Source organism: Ambystoma mexicanum, chromosome 1q (genome assembly GCF_040938575.1).
Source record: "Ambystoma mexicanum isolate Mex_15411 chromosome 1q, UKY_AmexF1_1, whole genome shotgun sequence".
Taxonomy (NCBI): domain Eukaryota; kingdom Metazoa; phylum Chordata; class Amphibia; order Caudata; family Ambystomatidae; genus Ambystoma; species Ambystoma mexicanum.
Window position 1 is genome coordinate 320,493,816 of NC_090922.1, and position 17,663 is coordinate 320,511,478.

At 44.9% G+C, this 17,663-nt stretch overlaps 1 protein-coding gene across 1 annotated transcript in view; it reads right to left on the minus strand.

The window, feature by feature from the left end:
- The window catches only part of RHPN2 (rhophilin Rho GTPase binding protein 2), a 398,731-nt gene that overhangs the window by 139,187 nt on the left and 241,881 nt on the right, over positions 1-17,663 (minus strand). Inside the window, exons 10-11 of the mRNA XM_069639162.1 lie at positions 12,905-13,024; positions 11,005-11,199 (exon numbers count right to left, since the gene is read on the minus strand). Of these exons, the coding sequence (XP_069495263.1) occupies positions 11,005-11,199; positions 12,905-13,024 (315 nt within the window). The remainder of the gene's footprint in view (positions 1-11,004; positions 11,200-12,904; positions 13,025-17,663) is intronic.

The window sequence follows — 17,663 nt, forward strand, 5'->3', positions numbered from 1 at the left end:
CATCTTGAACATCTGTACCTTCTTATGCAAAACACATTCCATCATGTTGAAAGAAATGGAGGTGACCCTAGCAGAAATCGATAAAGGACTCCCTATCCTGGTTTTCTGGGACTTCAACGCCAAGATACCGCATTTCACAGCCAGCCAAGGAAGAGGTTGGATCTGTGAGGCCCTCTCGGGCCAGTCATAGAACACACTGAGAGCACAACGGAGAGGGGAGAAATGGGCAACAGTGCTGTTTGCGGCCAGCTTTGACATGATGAATGGGGCCGTTCCCTCAGATAACCCCCTCACTATACGTGGGTTGGGAAAGGAGTAAGTAACATTTTAGACTACCTATTCTTGGCCAACTCCGATAATCTGATTGAGGAGATGTGTATCTCCCACTGCCAGGAGAGTGACCATCTCCCAGTCTATCGATTCAAACCGCACCAACGGAACCAGAACCATCTGGCCAGTTGACCGTTAATGGATCACTGAACCGTATATACTGGAACTATCGATCTGTCGACAAAGCAGCCTCATGCGATTTATTGAACTATTACAACTGGCACTCGACTCCTGCGCTCTCACTCATGAATCCGCAACGTCCCCTACCAGTCGCTTTGAGTGCCTAATGGGACGCATTAAGAATTAGACACTCTCTGAGGAACCCTTCACTGTGGATCCTTGTGAGTCAACCTAAACGCCCTGTGAATTCTCTCTGATTAGAATCAAATTTAGTCGCATGAATAAAGTAAACATACAGAGAATGGTGGTTCCTCCACTCCGCTGGACAGGAAATTCTAATTGTAGTGTTACTTCTTGTTTAATTCATGCGCCATGAAAAAATCAAGGTCCACACAATGGTTCATGTGAAGACCACTTCAATAAATTATGAGTGGTGTTTTTATATTTAGTACAATTGCCCTTTGTGATGACACGTGTTTCGGCGGAAAGACACCACCTTTTTCAAATCAGGGTCAATCGCTCTGTCTTGATTGGTAAGTAGTCGTTATGTGAATGTTAGAAAGTCATGGGTTCAATCCCAACCTCAAAAGTTCACTCTTCCTCGTCCGTACGTTCAGAACGCGGACCTTAAAACACCACTCAAGATTTATTGAAGTGGTCTTCACATAATAATGATGTGTTATAGCGCCTTAATCTAAAGCGCTTTACAGAGCACATATTTACATACAATATCACCCAACCGAAATTGGTACTCATTTATCGACCTCGGAAGGATGAAAGGCTGAGTTGGCCTTGCCGGGATTCGAACCTGCGACCTGCAGATAATGCTCAGATCGCAGCAGCGAGCGCTCATGTGTGGACCTTGATTTTTTCATGGCGCATGAATTAAACAAGAAGTAACACTACAATTTGCATTAAGAATTACTCAACCATCATACCAACCTCTAGATTCAGGGCAGCCATTGGCCTCAGGGAGAAATCAACACATAGCTACGATAGGGAAATAAGAGATGGGAAAAGGACTTTACGCAAAGAGCTACGGAAGCCAGCGAAATCGTCGATCGGCCCAACAGAACACAGCATAAAAGTCAAAGCTGCCAAATATAGACATTCCCAATTGCTGCAAAGGCACACATACTCACTGGAATGCTCCCAATAGAAGGCATTAGTGCTGGCCTCTACCACTAGGAAGGTCGTTGGGTTCTGGCATATAATCAATGCAACCAAGCCCTGAACTAGGGACATCAATGCGGTTGCCGAGTCCGCCTGGGTCCTGCACATAGATCAGGTGTTTGGAGGCCCAAGAACAGAGGCAATAATACCACCACACTTGGCCCAAGCGACATGGTGTTTTCGCAACAGCATAGGTGTCATACGCAGGATAATCCAATCCAGCAAAAATTCCAGGGCTCTGGGTCTGGAAGGCATGTGCAGCTCACTTATCTTATCCCAAGCCCTAGTGTGGCTGTTTCGCTGCATCGATGTTACGCAGGTTATCCCCTCCTCCTGGCACGACAGCATCCTGATACCGGTTTGGAAAAAAGAGAGCCATGAAGATCCATGCAACTATCAGCTCCTTGATATGTTGGACGTTCCAGCGAAGATATTCGCCCTTGGGCTATTGAAGGAACTGGAAATATGGGTGGACTCAAACAACATCATCCCCTTCAACCAAATCGGTTTCAGGAAGGGTTACTGTACAACTATCAACACCTTGGCCCTCGTCACTACCATCGAACAGGCATGGGAAATAAGAAAGGCCCCGGTATATGCCGCATTTGCAGACTTTAGTGCAGCGTTCGATACAGTGAACAGGTCACCGCTATGGAACAAGTTGGAATCGTGGGGAATACCTCTGGGTCTACTAAACATGACCATCCTATTACGTTACTAGACAAGGGCCAGTATTAGGCTGGACCAGTGTGGAGGCACTTCTGCATGATCCCGACCAGCATGGACTTAAAGTCTTAGTTACTTACCTGTAACTGTATTTCTCCAGCATTGGTATCTTTCATAGATTCACATGCTTGAATATTCCCCGTCGTCAGACTGGGAATCCTCGGTGATAAATTAAATAATAATTTAAATTTTTTTATTTTTTTATTTATATACATACACTGCTACCTAGCAGTGCATGTACATAGCCCATTATAGCCTATGAGCCACTTCATTGTGTAGCCCCTCCACCTCACTTTGGTCCTTTCTAGCCCCAGCCAATGAGGTGGCAGGGGTTAAGCTCCGCCCCCGGCAGCCATCTTCAGATTTTGAACCGTAGAGATTACAGTATGATGGATGCCGAGCATAGGAGCAGCCTCTCAGGGGAGGCGGGCGGGCGCATGTGAATCTATGAAAGATACCAATGCTGGAGAAATACAGTTACAGGTAAGTAACTAAGACTTCTCCAGCATTGGATCTTTCATAGATTCAGATGCTTGAATAGAATACCAAGCAGTTAAAACATGCCATCATTATAAACAGATATGCATAAATACAGAAAAAACATATTTCTGATCAAACCTTTACCATGCAACAACACAACGGTTACATACTTCGGGAAAGGTGGGAAAGGAGGCTGGTCCTACCTTATACAAAGAGATGGCGGAGTACTGCCTGTCCAACTGCAGTTTCTTTGTTGGTATCTTCATTCAGGCAGTAGTGTTTCGCGAAGGTATGCAGGGTGCTCCACGTGGCAGCTCTGCATATGTCCTTCAAAGCCACCCCTGCGTGGAATGCTGTTGACGCCGCCCTTCCTCTGGTGGAGTGCGCAGACGGCGGTCTAGCTAAAGGGTCGCCTTTCAAAAGATGGCAGTGGGTGATGCAGGACGATACCCAGCGTGCCAGACTTTGTTTAGATATATGTTGGCCCTTGGTACGGCCAGAGAAGGAAATGAATAGCCGGTTTGAGGAGCGGAACTCCTTGGTTCTTTGCAAGTAAAACTTCAACACCCTAGAAATGTCCAGAGAGTGTAATGTCCTTTCCGCTTCCGAAGCGTGATTCTGGAAGAAGGTTGGTAAAACAATGCGCTCAGTGAACGACATCTCCGAAAGTACCTTGGGGAGGAACTTCGGGTGAGGCCTTAAGATGACGCGGTCCTTCTGGAACAAGGTAAACGGCGGTTCCGAAGACAAAGCTTGCAACTCACTGATCCTTCTGGCCGATGTGATGGCTACCAGGAAGGATGTCTTCCAAGACAAGAATTTCATATCGCATCTATGAAAGGGCTCGAAAGGAGGTTGCATGAGGGCTGTTAAGACGGTGTTGAGGCTCCAGTCCGGAACCGGTGTAGGTGTAGGCGGATAAGTACGCATCAGTCCTTTCAAGAAGATCTTGATCGCTGGTAAGGAGAGTAAGGCTTGCGTCTCCACGGTTACTGTGTAGGCCGCTATGGCTGACAGATGGACTTTGATAGATGACAGTGAGAGCCCTGATTTAGCCAGGTGCAACAAGTAAGGCAGGATCTGATCAACCGAGGCCGTGAGGGGTTCGATCGCAGAGGTCTCGCACCATTTGGAAAACCTGGTCCATTTCCTGGTGTAGGTGAGTTGTGTGGACGGGGCTCTAGCGGCCCTGATGATATCCCAGCATTCTGATGGTAACTTTAGGTGCATCAGTTTACGCTGTTCAGGAACCATGCTTTGAGAGACAGGCTCCTCGGGTCGTGGTGGAGGACCTTGTGGTTCTGTTGTGTCAGTAGATATTGATGTGACTTGAGACGAATCGGGGTTTTGCAGGATAGATGTCTCAGAGTCGGGTACCAGACTTGCCGTGCCCAATCGGGTGCAGTAAGAATCAAGGAACAATCCTGTTCTTTCACCCTGCGAAGTACCCTCGACATGAGGGGAATGGGTGGGAAGGCGTAGAGAAGCTTCCCCGACCAATCCACTGAGAACGCGTCTCCCAGCGATTGGTGCTCGGGGTATCTTGAAGCAAATCTCTTGCATTTTTTGTTGTTCCTGGTGGCAAAAAGGTCGATCTGCGGATGGCCCCATAAGGCAAATATCCGTTGGATTTCTCTGTTGTCCAACTCCCACTCGTGTGACGCTGTGTATTCTCTGCTTAATCTGTCCGCTAGGACATTGTCCACTCCTGGAAGGTGCTCTGCCCTGATCTGTATCCCGTAGCGCAAGGCCCATGCCCATAGCTGTTGGGCTTCTTGCGACAGAATCTGAGACCTCGTGCCTCCCTGCTTCTTTGTATAGTGCATGGAGGTCGTGTTGTCTGTCTGGACTTGACCAGCTATAACCGGTAGGAAGGCTTTCAGCGCCAACCTTACGGCCCTGAGCTCCAACACGTTGATGTGGAGCTGGGACTCTTGTGCCGACCAAGATCCCTTGGTCTGGAGGTCCGCGAGATGAGCGCCCCAGCCTGATAAGGAAGCGTCTGTCCGCAGCAGGAGGGTCGATGTCGGTGCTTGAAACGGCATTCCCTGCAGAAGATTCCTCGGAGCATTCCACCATCGAAGGGCCTTGTGCAACGTCGATGGGATCTGGACAATGTCTTCCCAGCATCCGAAAGCTTGTTTCCATTGGTGGTCCAGAGCTTCCTGAACCGGCCTCATGCGAAGCCTGCAGTTCGGTATGAGGAATATGCATGATGACATCATGCCCAATAGGGATTTGTAAGAGCGTACGGATGTTGTCTCTTTCAGAAGGAAGCTCGAAGTAGAGCGTAGAATCGCTGCTATCCTCTCTGTGGATGGTCTCACTCTGGGAATGCTGGTGTCGAGTTCGGCTCCCAGGAAGAGAGCAGCCTTGCTGGGAATGAGGCAGGACTTCGTCTGGTTGATGGAGAAACCTAACTCTTTTAGGAGGTTGACCGTCCTCGACACTGCCGAACGGGCCTTTGCAGCTGAACTTGCCTTTGTCAGCCAATCGTCCAGGTATGGAAAAACGTCCATTCCTGCTCTCCTGAGACTTGCCGCTACCGGTGCCAGGCATTTCGTGAAAACTCTTGGCGCCGATTTTAGCCCGAACGGGAGCACTTGAAACTGAAAGTGGAGCCCTCCCACTGTGAACCTGAGGAACTGCCTGTGTGCTGGATGGATAGGAATGTGGAAGTATGCATCCTCCAAGTCTAAAGTGGCCAAGAAGTCGTGCTTGTTTAACCAAGGTAGCACCCCTTGTAGAGCTACCATCTTGAATGTTATGCGCTTGATGAACTTGTTGAGCGCCCTCAGGTCCAAGATGGGTCTCCATTGACCGTTTTTCTTTCTGACGAGGAAGAATCGGGAGTAAAAACCTTTTCCCCTCTGAGAATAAGGTACTGGTTCTACTGCTGCCTTCTGAAGCAGTTTTTTCACTTCGGACATGACCTGTCTTAGCATATGCACTCTGCGGGAAGTTGGAGGCAGGGAAGGAGGTTGGTCCAGAAATTCCAAGGTGTGACCCTTTCGGATCACCTGTAACACCCATTTGTCCGATGTAATTGACCGCCAGTGCTGGAAAAACTGGCTCACCCTTCCCCCCACCGGGGTGTGGCGAAGGAGGGCGGGAAATTGGCCGTCAGTTTTGCTTGCCTTGCGACTTCCCTTGGGCGGAGCCACGTCTGCCTCTATGGGCGTATCTGTTGGAAGACTGATATTTATTGTCTTGGTACGCGCCGCCTTGTGCTTTTTGACCATAGGAGGAACGACCGTATCCTCTGAACTTGGAGGATGAACCCCTAAAGGAACGAAAAGACCGATGGTCCTTACTTTTGTCCTTCAAAGAACTGATGGCTCTGGCTGTGTCAGTGTCTGCCTTGATTGCCTTCAAATGGTCGTCTATCTTTTTTCCAAAGAGATCTTGGCCGTCAAACGGCATGTCTAGTATCTGCGCCTGAACTTCAGGTCTAAAGTTAGTAGCCTTCATCCAGGCCTGCCTTCTGAGCACTGTGCCGTGCGCCATCTGCCTGAAGCCTGATTCGGCCACATCAACTGCTGCGATCATGTGATCCGATGTTGCTTCACCATCCGCGATTATGGATTTTGCCTCCTTCTGGAGCTCCGGTGGTAATTGTTTCGCCAAGTTAGACATGCAGAGCCAAAGCTCGCGATCGAATCGTGCGGTCATGGTCAGTGCATTGCCCGCTCTGATAGTAAGTGATGCAGAAGATGATACTTTCCTGCCCATGGCTTCCAGTTTACGTCCGTCCTTATCCGGTGGTGCCGACAACGGTGAGGAGGGGTTGGCGAGTTTCTTTCTGGCCGCCACTGTAATGACTGAGTCCGGTTTCGTATGACCCCTTAAACAAAGCGGTGCCGAATCCGGAGCTTTATATTTCTTTTCTGGCCTGGACACCAAAGCCGGAGTCGATAAGGGCGTAGATAGGATCTTGGATCCGGAATCCCAGAAGGTATCGAGGAGGGGAATTGTGGTCACTGTCCTCCTTCGTTTGTCCCTGTGCTCATAGAGCACTGATTGCCTTTCCTCCGAAGAAACCTGAATTTTAAACAGTTCTGCGGCTTTACCAATTATGGTGTGGAAAGAGACGAGATCATCCGGCGGTGAGGCCTTGCCTGGCGAGTCTCTTCTCCTGGGTTTCTCGACGACGTAGTCATCCCAATCACTGGCTGCGTCTGGCTCCTGAGTTATTTCTCCTTCTTCTGGTTCCGAAAATTCTCTAAAAGGATCCTCCTGCCAGTCTGATACCGATATAGTGGATGGTACCATCGTAGGGTCCACGTCCGGAGATCGCGGTCTGTGCGATGACTGTGGTGACGGGACTCTTGTAGGTGAAGCACTGTGGGTGTGCTCCTCGATCTTCGAGCAGGTGATCTCATCCGTTTTTGCGGTCTACTCCTGTGAGGAGAGCAACCAGATGTGCCTGGAATCGGAGATGACTCCCTAGGAATAATTCCTGCTTCTAAGGGATTAATCGGGATTTGCTTCTCCCTTTGCCGTTTGTAAAATTCTTCTACAATCCTCTGCACGGATAACATGAGTATCGGGTCATGAGGATATTCGGATTCTCCCGTGGACGGGTGCCAAGGAGGGCTGTATTGTTTCGGTAAGGACTCTTCCACCACTTCCGCATCAGAGAATTCTTCCTGAAGAATTACATCCGGAAGTTCTGCCATGTGCCCCAAAGGTGAAAATTGCTGTACCAGTGGTTCAGTCTCAGTATTCTTCTCAATGATATTGCTTTCAATGACAGGAGTTTCAAATGTGGACGGCAGTAATTCCTCCGTAACTGCCGAACTTTGTGGTGCCTCTGAAGGTGTTATGGACGATGCTATCTTCGTCGACGACTGAGATTTTCCCGTCGACGAGGGCTTCGCTGCCCACTGAGATTTTCCCGTCGACGACTGAGATTTTCCCGTCGACGAGGGCTTTGCCGTCGACGACTGAGATTTTCCCGTCGACGAGGGCTTCGTCGACGACTGACATTTTCCCGTCGACGAGGGCTTCGTTGACGAATGTGGAGTATGTTCCGTGGACGACTGCGTCATGGATGAATGCTTCGTGGACGAGTGGTGTTTCTTGCTCGTCGACGACTGCTTCGTGGTCGACATGTCCGATGACGATGATCTAATTGTCGACGATGTCTTAAGGTCGTCGTCGTGGATGATGGTTTCGTCGACGGTATGGCCGATGACAGGCCTTTACCTTTCCCTTCATTCGTGGACGGTTTACCCGCCGACGACTGCCCCCCCCCCCGTTTTTTGCAAACTCCTCCTTACCTCTGGAGGCAGATTTTGCTGACTTTTTCTGGCTTGGTAAGTCAACTGGAGGCAGAAAGGGTATCAATTCCAGCTTCCTCTTTTTGGACTTGGGAGAGGAACTCCTTTCCACTGAAGAGGCCCTTCTCTTTGAAGTTTGTCTCTCAGATGGAGTGCTGGATTGGACAGGAGCTGTTCTGACAGACTCTTCGTCCGAAGATTGATCCCTGGATTCCAGGTATGAAAGGAGTCTTCTATGCCGGTCATGAAGGGTCTTGGTGGAAAAGGTTCTACAAATCTCGCATTTTTTAATGTCATGCGGGTACAGACAATAAATGCAATGCTCGTGGGGGTCTTTGTAGTAAACCAATTTCTTCTTGCACCTCGTGCAGTCCCTGAACAGGGAAGGCTTCCTGACAGCCTGAGGTGCCTCCATTTCTGAAGAGAAGTTTTAGTCGACGATTTTGAGAGGAAAACAACAAGTTTTGTCTCCAAAGTTAATTGGAAAGAAGGCCCCTAAGAAGGGGAACAAGATGGAATATATTTTAAAAATATATACCACACAAAAGTAGAAAGAATTTGAAAAAGCTCAGAGAGCTTGAGGATTCCCTGTGTCTGAAAGACTGCGGTGAAAAATCTGAAGATGGCTGCCGGGGGCGGAGCTTAACCCCTGCCACCTCATTGGCTGGGGCTAGAAAGGACCAAAGTGAGGTGGAGGGGCTACACAATGAAGTGGCTCATAGGCTATAATGGGCTATGTACATGCACTGCTAGGTAGCAGTGTATGTACATAAATAAAAAAATAAAAAAAATTTAATTATTATTATTATTTAATTTATCACCGAGGATTCCCAGTCTGACGACGGGGAATATTCAAGCATCTGAATCTATGAAAGATCCAAAGCTGGAGAAACAAGGGTGCATTCTGGCTCCAATGCTCTATAACCTCTACCATTCAGACCTGGGAGCCACCCTCAATGATCCTGCATCCACTCTCCCCAAACTGAGCTCCCCCATCTTGCAATGTTTAGGTTATGCGGATGATCTGGTTATCTTAGAACTCATCCCTGGCGGACTTCAAACCTCATTGACCAACTTAAAGAGGTATGCGGCTGTCAATTCCCTGGTCCTAAAAACCAGTAAAACTAAGATCATTGTGTTTATACAATAAAAAGAAACAAGTCCTCATGGGAATTGGAAGGGAATTGTATTGAGGAAATATTGGTATACAAATACCTGGGCATCCATCTTGAATCCAAGCTAAAGGGGAATGTACAACTGGATCATGTGAAAGCCACAACCTCCGTAACACTGGGGCGCATTGGCGCTTTCGCCAAGAAGGGAGGAGGCTTTTCCCTAGCCACTCTTCTTCAACTATACCAGGCCAAGATCAATTTGTCCATCAAGTATGGAGCCGCCATCTGGGCCCTGACGAACATGGAAGAGGTGGATAAATTAGAGTGCAGCACATTGAAAAGACTACTGGAAGTTGGCGAACGCTCCCATGTCGACCCTCCAGGGCATGATATACAATGTCCTGCAAACTAGAGCCTCGATGATGCGTACCAGCCACATTGTCAAGATCAAAATTAGTTGTGACTTTTGGGCCCAGAGGGTTCCTGACATGCCACTGGGGGGTCACTCTCAATGGCTTCAAAGCTCACATGAAACATATAGTGGCTGACTTTGGAAGAGAACAAACCATTGTCAACCTGGCCATTCATCACCACGCGCATGAATATGTTCAACACATACAACAAAGGTCTGCAACTGCAACATATGTAAAATCCTTCATTAGCAACTCCTTAGTCTAGGACTATCTAAGACTAAAGTTTAACACAGTCCGGACACAGGAAATAGAGCGGGCCTGGATGAAGACACCAAATGATGAAGGGAAGTGCCGATTATGTGGAGATGGCACGCTCGAATCCGTAAAACATCTGCTGGTGCAATGTGAATCACTACAGACCATGAGGCGCCAGACACTTCTGGCAACGGGCCTAGAAGGGAACACACCGCGGAAGACATCTGGGTCCTATATATGAGCGGCGGGCATGAGTCATGCCTCATCTACTTCACTTTGCTCTGGAGGAAGATACACTATATCTTAACCGTTCTATCCTAAGTGCCGGCCTTCCGATTCTGCCAATCGGAAAAGCGTTTGACAAATCTGCCTGACGCGTTCCTTTCTGGACTCAATAGTATTGATACAGTGCATCAGACACTTTTTGAACCCTTTGATGGCCTCAATGCAAATGAGATTTGTATTGTTTTATCGATTAAGAATGATGTAAAGAAGTTCTTTGTGAAAAGTTGTAACAAACTGTAGCACAATATTAATAAAAAAATAAATAAATATATAGTGAAAACCGGCTGCTGTTTTGTGGTTTGTAAGAAGTGCTTTGAGACATTCCAAACACAAAGAAATTTAAAATGATATTAGCAAGACAAGAAAACACATAAATAGTGGACAGGTTGGTGCGCTATAAGGAGGTTTGTTTCTTCATCTCTTACTATGGTAAAATACATTCATTTAAGAAAAAGATTTAAAAGCAAACTATAAAAAATAGTTTCTTTATAGGTTGTAATGAAGGTACTGTGAGGAGAAAATTTAACAGTAATCTTCCTGGGAAAAGAACAGTTGTGTGTCTCACAACATACTCAAGTATTTTCTACATGGATATAAATAGATACAATTTTAAGTTATATTGTGAAGTATTGGGACATTTGAGGTTGAATATGATGGCAGTACTGCTCATGTGGATACAGTGACTATGCCAGGCACATGAAAGGCTCCATTTCCTAAACCAAAGGAAAACGCTAAGTACTCTCAAATAATGCTTCATCCAATGGTCATAGTATGTACACAATGACTGAAAATGGATAGAACATGTTTCTGTATTGAACTACTTACAAACAATATCAGGTGCCTCAATTAAATTCAGGAAATCATCTTCTTTCTGATGTTGAGAGTATTTCTGGAGCGAACGCTTGTGGGCAACAGACAGTATTTCTTGAAGTATTTCGATATTCTTCAGTTTCCTGCACAAACAGGAGACTCTCAAAGCTTCTTCGTGACAAATTATGGCTTTGCGTAAATGTGACTTTCCTAAAAAGAATAAACATAAAAGACCTAAAATATGTGTATTTTGGAACAGGTTAAAAGTCACTCCAGACCAAATAAGGCACATTATTTAAACCCCATTAAACAATGAGGTTTTCAATGTATTAAAAACTGAGGACAGAATCGTATCATATAAAACCTAAACCTTCAGGATATTGTTGGTAAAAGCCTTACCATGCTAGTAATAGGTCTTAGCCCTCTGTCAGATAACACAAGTCTACCATGAAAAGCATGTGCTTGTCTCATGATCTAACACTTTAGGAAGGAATGTATGCCATTCTGAAATTTAATTCATTAGCTCATGTCATTCTTGACATTTCAATAATCGTTTTGGATAATGTACGCTAAGCACGAACATTTCTTTTAATATTGTTTTATTTGAATGCTGGTATTCAAAGGCCTTTTTGGTAAGGAAGCAATGAAACGTACAGCTGAAATTAGGTATTTTCAAAGTGTGGTTTACTAATCAACATGACCTTTATGACAACCTCATTTATAAAGAATGTTGGCAACCGAGTCAAATTACACGTATATCCATTCCCCTTCCTAGCTTAAAAGGTTTCTGCTCAGGCCTTTAAAGCAATTTAGTTAGCAGCGTTTGTTGATTTACAGCCTCAGTCAGAGTGCAGTGCATTACTATGGGGCACTACATGGCCAGTCTCCTGGATTGCAATTCCACTGGATAGAGTCGTCTAGTGCTAAGGCTCTAAGGAAAGGTGTTGTTAATGCTCTCATAAAGAAATAAATATCAATCTCCTTCTATGATATTTTACAAAGTGCCTAATGCAAGACAGCCCCATGCAAGACGAGGTGCTCCTCCCTTGATAATGGGTGACTTAATAGGTACTCAATGTAATGTCCTCAGGAGGATGAAGGGCTGAGTAGGTCTTGCAAGTGCAGGATTTACACAGTTCTCTGATGCAAGCACCTAAGCTGCTGAGCTCCCATGCTGCCTTACGCAACAAGGATTTGTGGGCTGCTAGATAATTCAGTTAGTAAGAGCTCTTTAGAGGTCAGATTTTGAATTGGGTGGAAAGGAGTGTGTCAAAACATACACTGTCGAAGGGATACTGCTATTATGGAAGTGATCACGAGTTTTGAAGAAGACAGTTACTCGGAAAGCATATATCGTCATATGTGAAGCAGACAACAAGTTGCACATTGCAGGATTCATTAGTCAGCTTGTTTACCTGCATCAACTTTGTGAATTGCCTTATTCCTAAAACAATTTGAATGACCATCATTATCAGGATGAGACATTGGATAAATAGTTACTGCACGGGCATGTGCCCCTGCATCTACTTAATTTCATCTTAGGAAGCAAGCATCCAAAAGGAGTAGTTTGCTTTATGTTTGCGAGTGGACGAGTGATAGTAATTGGGAGTGTGGAGGGGGAGAAGATGCTAACAGGAGGGAGATGACGTAGAAACTTAGCGCTTGGCCCAGTGTATACAGGAACAAATACTTCAAGAAAAAGAGCTTCAGAGCTCGATCTCTTGATTTCTCAAGCACTCCCTCTCTGTTTCGTTTCATCAGTTTAGTCTTAATGTGAAACATACTTTGAAATGTTTTAGTTCGTGGTGCATGCTACACCATCGATTTACTCATTCACTGATACAGCAGAATATTCTGCAGAATATGAATAACAAAAAAAAGATTAATTCATGCGAATTGTCATCTACATATTTACCTTGTTGTGTCCTTTGTATACTGTCCTTTAATATTGTCATGGCAGTCAGCCCCTCTGGCATATGGTCATATAACTGGGATAAAGATTTCTCCTGTTTATCTTCATCGTCACTTCGACCCACTGGAAAATAAGGAATCACATTAACCTTAGTAATATTTACCTGCATTTGGATCTTTTTCTCTGGAAAATTCCAATGGACTGGGCACAATATAATCTAGTCCAATTGGATGTATTAAAAATACATTTTTAGAATGACATAACATTTTAAATAGCATATCTTGTATGTAAGAAAGCCTTGAAAACTCATTTTCTCAATTGTACAAAGGGAGCTTTGGCGTATACAAGCCACATATTGAAACATTGTCTTAGTTCCACCTGGTTCTCCAGAGAGGGAAAAAGTTGTTGTGCTTTCCCATTGACTAGACTTTATGAAGCTGTACAGAAAAAGCAAGATATTGCCAATGTATAGAAAGAAGAATTGCAAAAAAGCCTCAACACTGTTGCCTGTCTTGCTTTCTCTATTCTCTTAGATCAAGCAGTCACAGAAAATAATAAGGCCTTATGTTGCAAATTAATCTGTGTTTCACTCTGTCTCTCTCTGCTGGAAAAGGGCATTACTCTCATACATTTTAGTTTACCACAAAAAGGAACGGATGACTTAATGCTAAAAGCAATTTTACAGTTTATAGATTGACATGTTGTGCATATGCCATCATCTCGTGTGTATGTTGGGATAGTTCACGTTTCATTTTTGCTATTACATTTTATAGAAACCAGCTTCTGCCTCCTAGTGAAGCATTACACTCAGAACGTGAGCGAGATCTGGTGCTATATATCCCTTTTGATTGTCCACTACCACTTAAGAGTGTAGAGAGCTTTCTCCACCTTTGGCTTCCTGCTGCATTCCTCCTACCAGGCCACACCTTGCAGGCCATGACACCAGAAAGGGGGCTCTTAAATTCATGAATGAGCTTCCTTTCCAATTACAGGATGCCATGGTTTTTGTTTTCATTTTGGAAAACTTGTTTGCGCTCCAAAAGCACTGTATTTGAAGCCAATAAAAGAGATTAGCAACATTTAAATCATGCACACCACAAGGGTGCTAATGGCAAGAACACCAGCAGCGGTGGGCTGCACCAGCTGGTAGCGGCACCACAGCCCTCATAAAAGGATGCTGGCAGGCCAGTACAATCAGGTACGGTCTCCCAAAGTGGTTAACGCTTAATACAAATAAGCCATTGACACAGGCGAACCCATGAGACTCTCTATTACATCTATTACATCAACTGACCTTCCACAATAGCCCTGTAAGAAGACACTTCAAAGGTCTGCTATTTAGATTATATTTCCTTACTGTTCAACCTTCAAGAGTAGACCGGGTAGGTTGCATGTACATCTATAACAAATAGCCAGCTGCAAAACTATTGCTACAGGCCAGGAACTTGATTTTTTGCAGAGAGGATATTGTTATAGATGCACATACTATGTATACATTCAAACAGTACTTAAACCTTCTTAGGAGAGATAAGGTTGGATCATTACAGACTATACTGTGTCAAGACACCATGGCCCATGTGCATTGCTGCTCATCTTTGAGTATTAAAGTGTTAAAGGTATGCACTGAATGCCACATTTGTAGTTTGCGCTATTATGTGTCGCTTGACACCTATCAGCCGAAACTATTGCATTAGAGTATAGATAGTGAGAAATGGCATATGAGGAGGGACACACAGTTTGTAGGTGATGTTTGCTTATTTGCCAACCTAATGGCTGCCCATCGCCATGCTAATCCCTTGGGCAATTCCCACCCAGTTCCTGGCCGTCCCCGCCCAAAACACCCCCTCAGGGGAACTCTCGGAGCTCACTTTACTCAAACCTTACCATGTTTTTTCAAAGCAGTCTTCTGAGAGTTAATGACTTAATTGGAGTTGTAAACCTGCTACTGGTGCAATAAAAAAGTCTCAACCAGGTCTGCCTTCAGCTACTTGATTTATAAGCATTATGCGTGTCCTTCACTGAAGTCATGTTAAAAACAATCATTGGCAAAGCAAACAGTTCTGGCTTGTTTATAAGTATTAGGCATTTGCCAGACACTGCTGTTAGATGCCAGGTAGTGGGAGCATTTTGCACCTGCAATAATCAATGGCCAGTTAATACCACTACGGCAGTGCCTAGCAAGTGCCTTTCCCATGCCTACGTAAAAGCCCAAACAACAAACTGTTGGCATTGGCAAATAATTGCTTGATTAGTAAGGTGGTGTATGCTAGGTGCAGAATAGCAGGGTCCTCAGCTCCTGAAGAATATGCATATATATATTTTTAAGTGCTTTTGGTTTATGAACATTTTATTTTACACATTTTGAACAATCACAATTAGAAAAATCTTAAAATATACAAATACACAATTTAAAAAAAATAGTACATTATATGCATATTGCATATGCTCTAAAGTCCATTTATCTAGCTTGTAACATTTGTGAATACACTGTAAAATCAGTCTCCACAAGCCAGTCTAACTGACAGACAACACTGAGGAAATTCTGAGTGTAACAAAAAACGAACTTCTAGATGACAGCCATGTCTAAGGTATTCAACTTCTTTCTGCATGCAATTGTTTCTTTACAAATAACTGAAAGCTCAACATTTTGATTAAAATAAAGCACAATGCATTCTTAATACTAATTTGTCCTTGTGCTGTGCGACAATAGAAAAGGTTCATCCATTGAAAGTGTATGTAACTTGCCGATTCTTCAAACTGTGATGATACAAATTAAAAAGGCTACCTAAGGAGTTAGGATTTTAGTAATATTATTAGGAATTGGGCAGAACTCAGGCTCTCTGTAAATGCCTTGACCATGTGCTCTTTGAGCAAGGTATCCTTTGTTGAAATGGTGTGTATACAGTATACATTCAGTGCATGCAACCAAGTATACACCTACCTACATCTTTCTCTGAGCAATGAGGTGGGGGGGTAATTACTATTGCTCAAAATGACATATCCTTTCCATTTGTTAGCATATTATCTTGTATCAGGCATTCTTGTGTTTTTACGGTCCCTGGTACATCTTTGTGGTAAGTGTAGATGTTCATATTTTAGCATTTTTGGAATAATATTGCCAATCTCATGGCAGCTACGTTGCTGTTTGTTCCCCTAATGCATGTTAAGAGAGGTCCCGTGCCCACACATTCCTTATTGGTTATGCAGACAGCTCTAACAGTTGTGAATACCACATTTGCCTTGCCCAAGTTGAACTGAAGTGTAATGGATGATTTCATAATTTTGTTCAGCACCTTTAGCATCAATGCTGTTTGTGAAAAGGTCTGGGCAAGAGTTCCCAGAATTCCCTTATACCCTGTACACATCTCCCCAGTGCCATTTTGTGGCTCACCTCAGTTGGTCGGGCACCTTGTTGCACTGGGTAGATGGCTAATCTTCACAGTTCTGTCTAGATGTGAAACAAGCTAATATTCATAATTCTGTCTAGATCTAACGCAAGCTAATATTCACTTTTCTGTCTAGATGCGACGCAAGGTAATATTCGCATTTCTGTCTGGACTAGCTAGCGCAGTTAGAATACAGTCCACCTAGATGTGAGATATCACTTCCTAACAGCTCTCCTAGATGTGAGACATGGCTTAGGCAACATAGTATATATGGGGCAACAGTTGCTAAATAGAAATGGGTACATGCAGGCAATAAGCTCTTGGGTAGTGGGGAAGATAAAATATGAGAGAAGTGGGCCAGTTTAGTGGGGTGCAGTGATTGCTGTGTCCCCTGTCTGCACCACACTAACTTTGTCTGTTGCTGCTGGTTGATGGCTGCCTGCTTACTGCTTCTCTAGCAGACACCATCTGGAGCTGGTTCTGTTGGAACTGCCATTGCTTTGTGGTCTTTCGCTGAGGGGGCTGCAGGCCCAGAAGGTGGTTTTGTCTTCCTTTGAAGGAAAGGCCAATCAGTGGTAGAGGAGGCAGGTTGGGCAGTAAATAGGGCAAGAGAGAGGTCACACAACAAAGCCAGGTATGGCAGAGGCCATAGAATAAGCAAAGGCAGAAGAAGAAGGATGCAAACAGCAGTAATGAACAGAGAAAAAGAGGGAAAGAGGGAAGGGAGATGTTGCATATGAAAGCCAGGTCTGGCAGTGGCTGGCAGAGGCTGTAGAAAAAGGAAAGGCAGAAGGGTAAAAACAGCAGACAAGAACAGAAAAAAGAGTGGGGAAAGGGCAGGGGAGAGGTTACATTTGAGAGCCAGGTACGGCAGAGGTCATAGAAAAAGGAAAGCCAGAAGAAGGATACAAACAGAAGAAAAAATGAAGCAGGGAGCGCATAGTGCCGGAAGGGGAACACTCACCTCGCAGGGGCCAGGGTGCAAGATGGAAAAACGTGAGAGAACAAAAAAAGCATGAAAGGCATGGAAAAAAAGCCAGGAAAAAAGGCAAGAAATAGGGAAGCAAAAATGGGAAGAAGCATCCATAAGTGGAGGAGACGGCACAGAGGGCGAGAGAAGGGGCACTTACCTGCTAGGACGCAGGATGTGAAAGAGTGTCTTAACCTTGGTCGGGAAAGGTACTCTGGCTTCCCAGACAGGTGCAGCCAATCACAGGCAGGGGAGGAGAGGAGAGGTTACAATAGCGAAAAATTAAAGCAGAAGGGGGAAAGCACGAGATAGTGAGAAAAAGCATGAAAGGGCTTGGAAAAAAAAAGCCAAGAAAAAGGCAAGAAAAACAGGAGGAAATAAAGAAACAGGCATAAGTGGAGAAGGG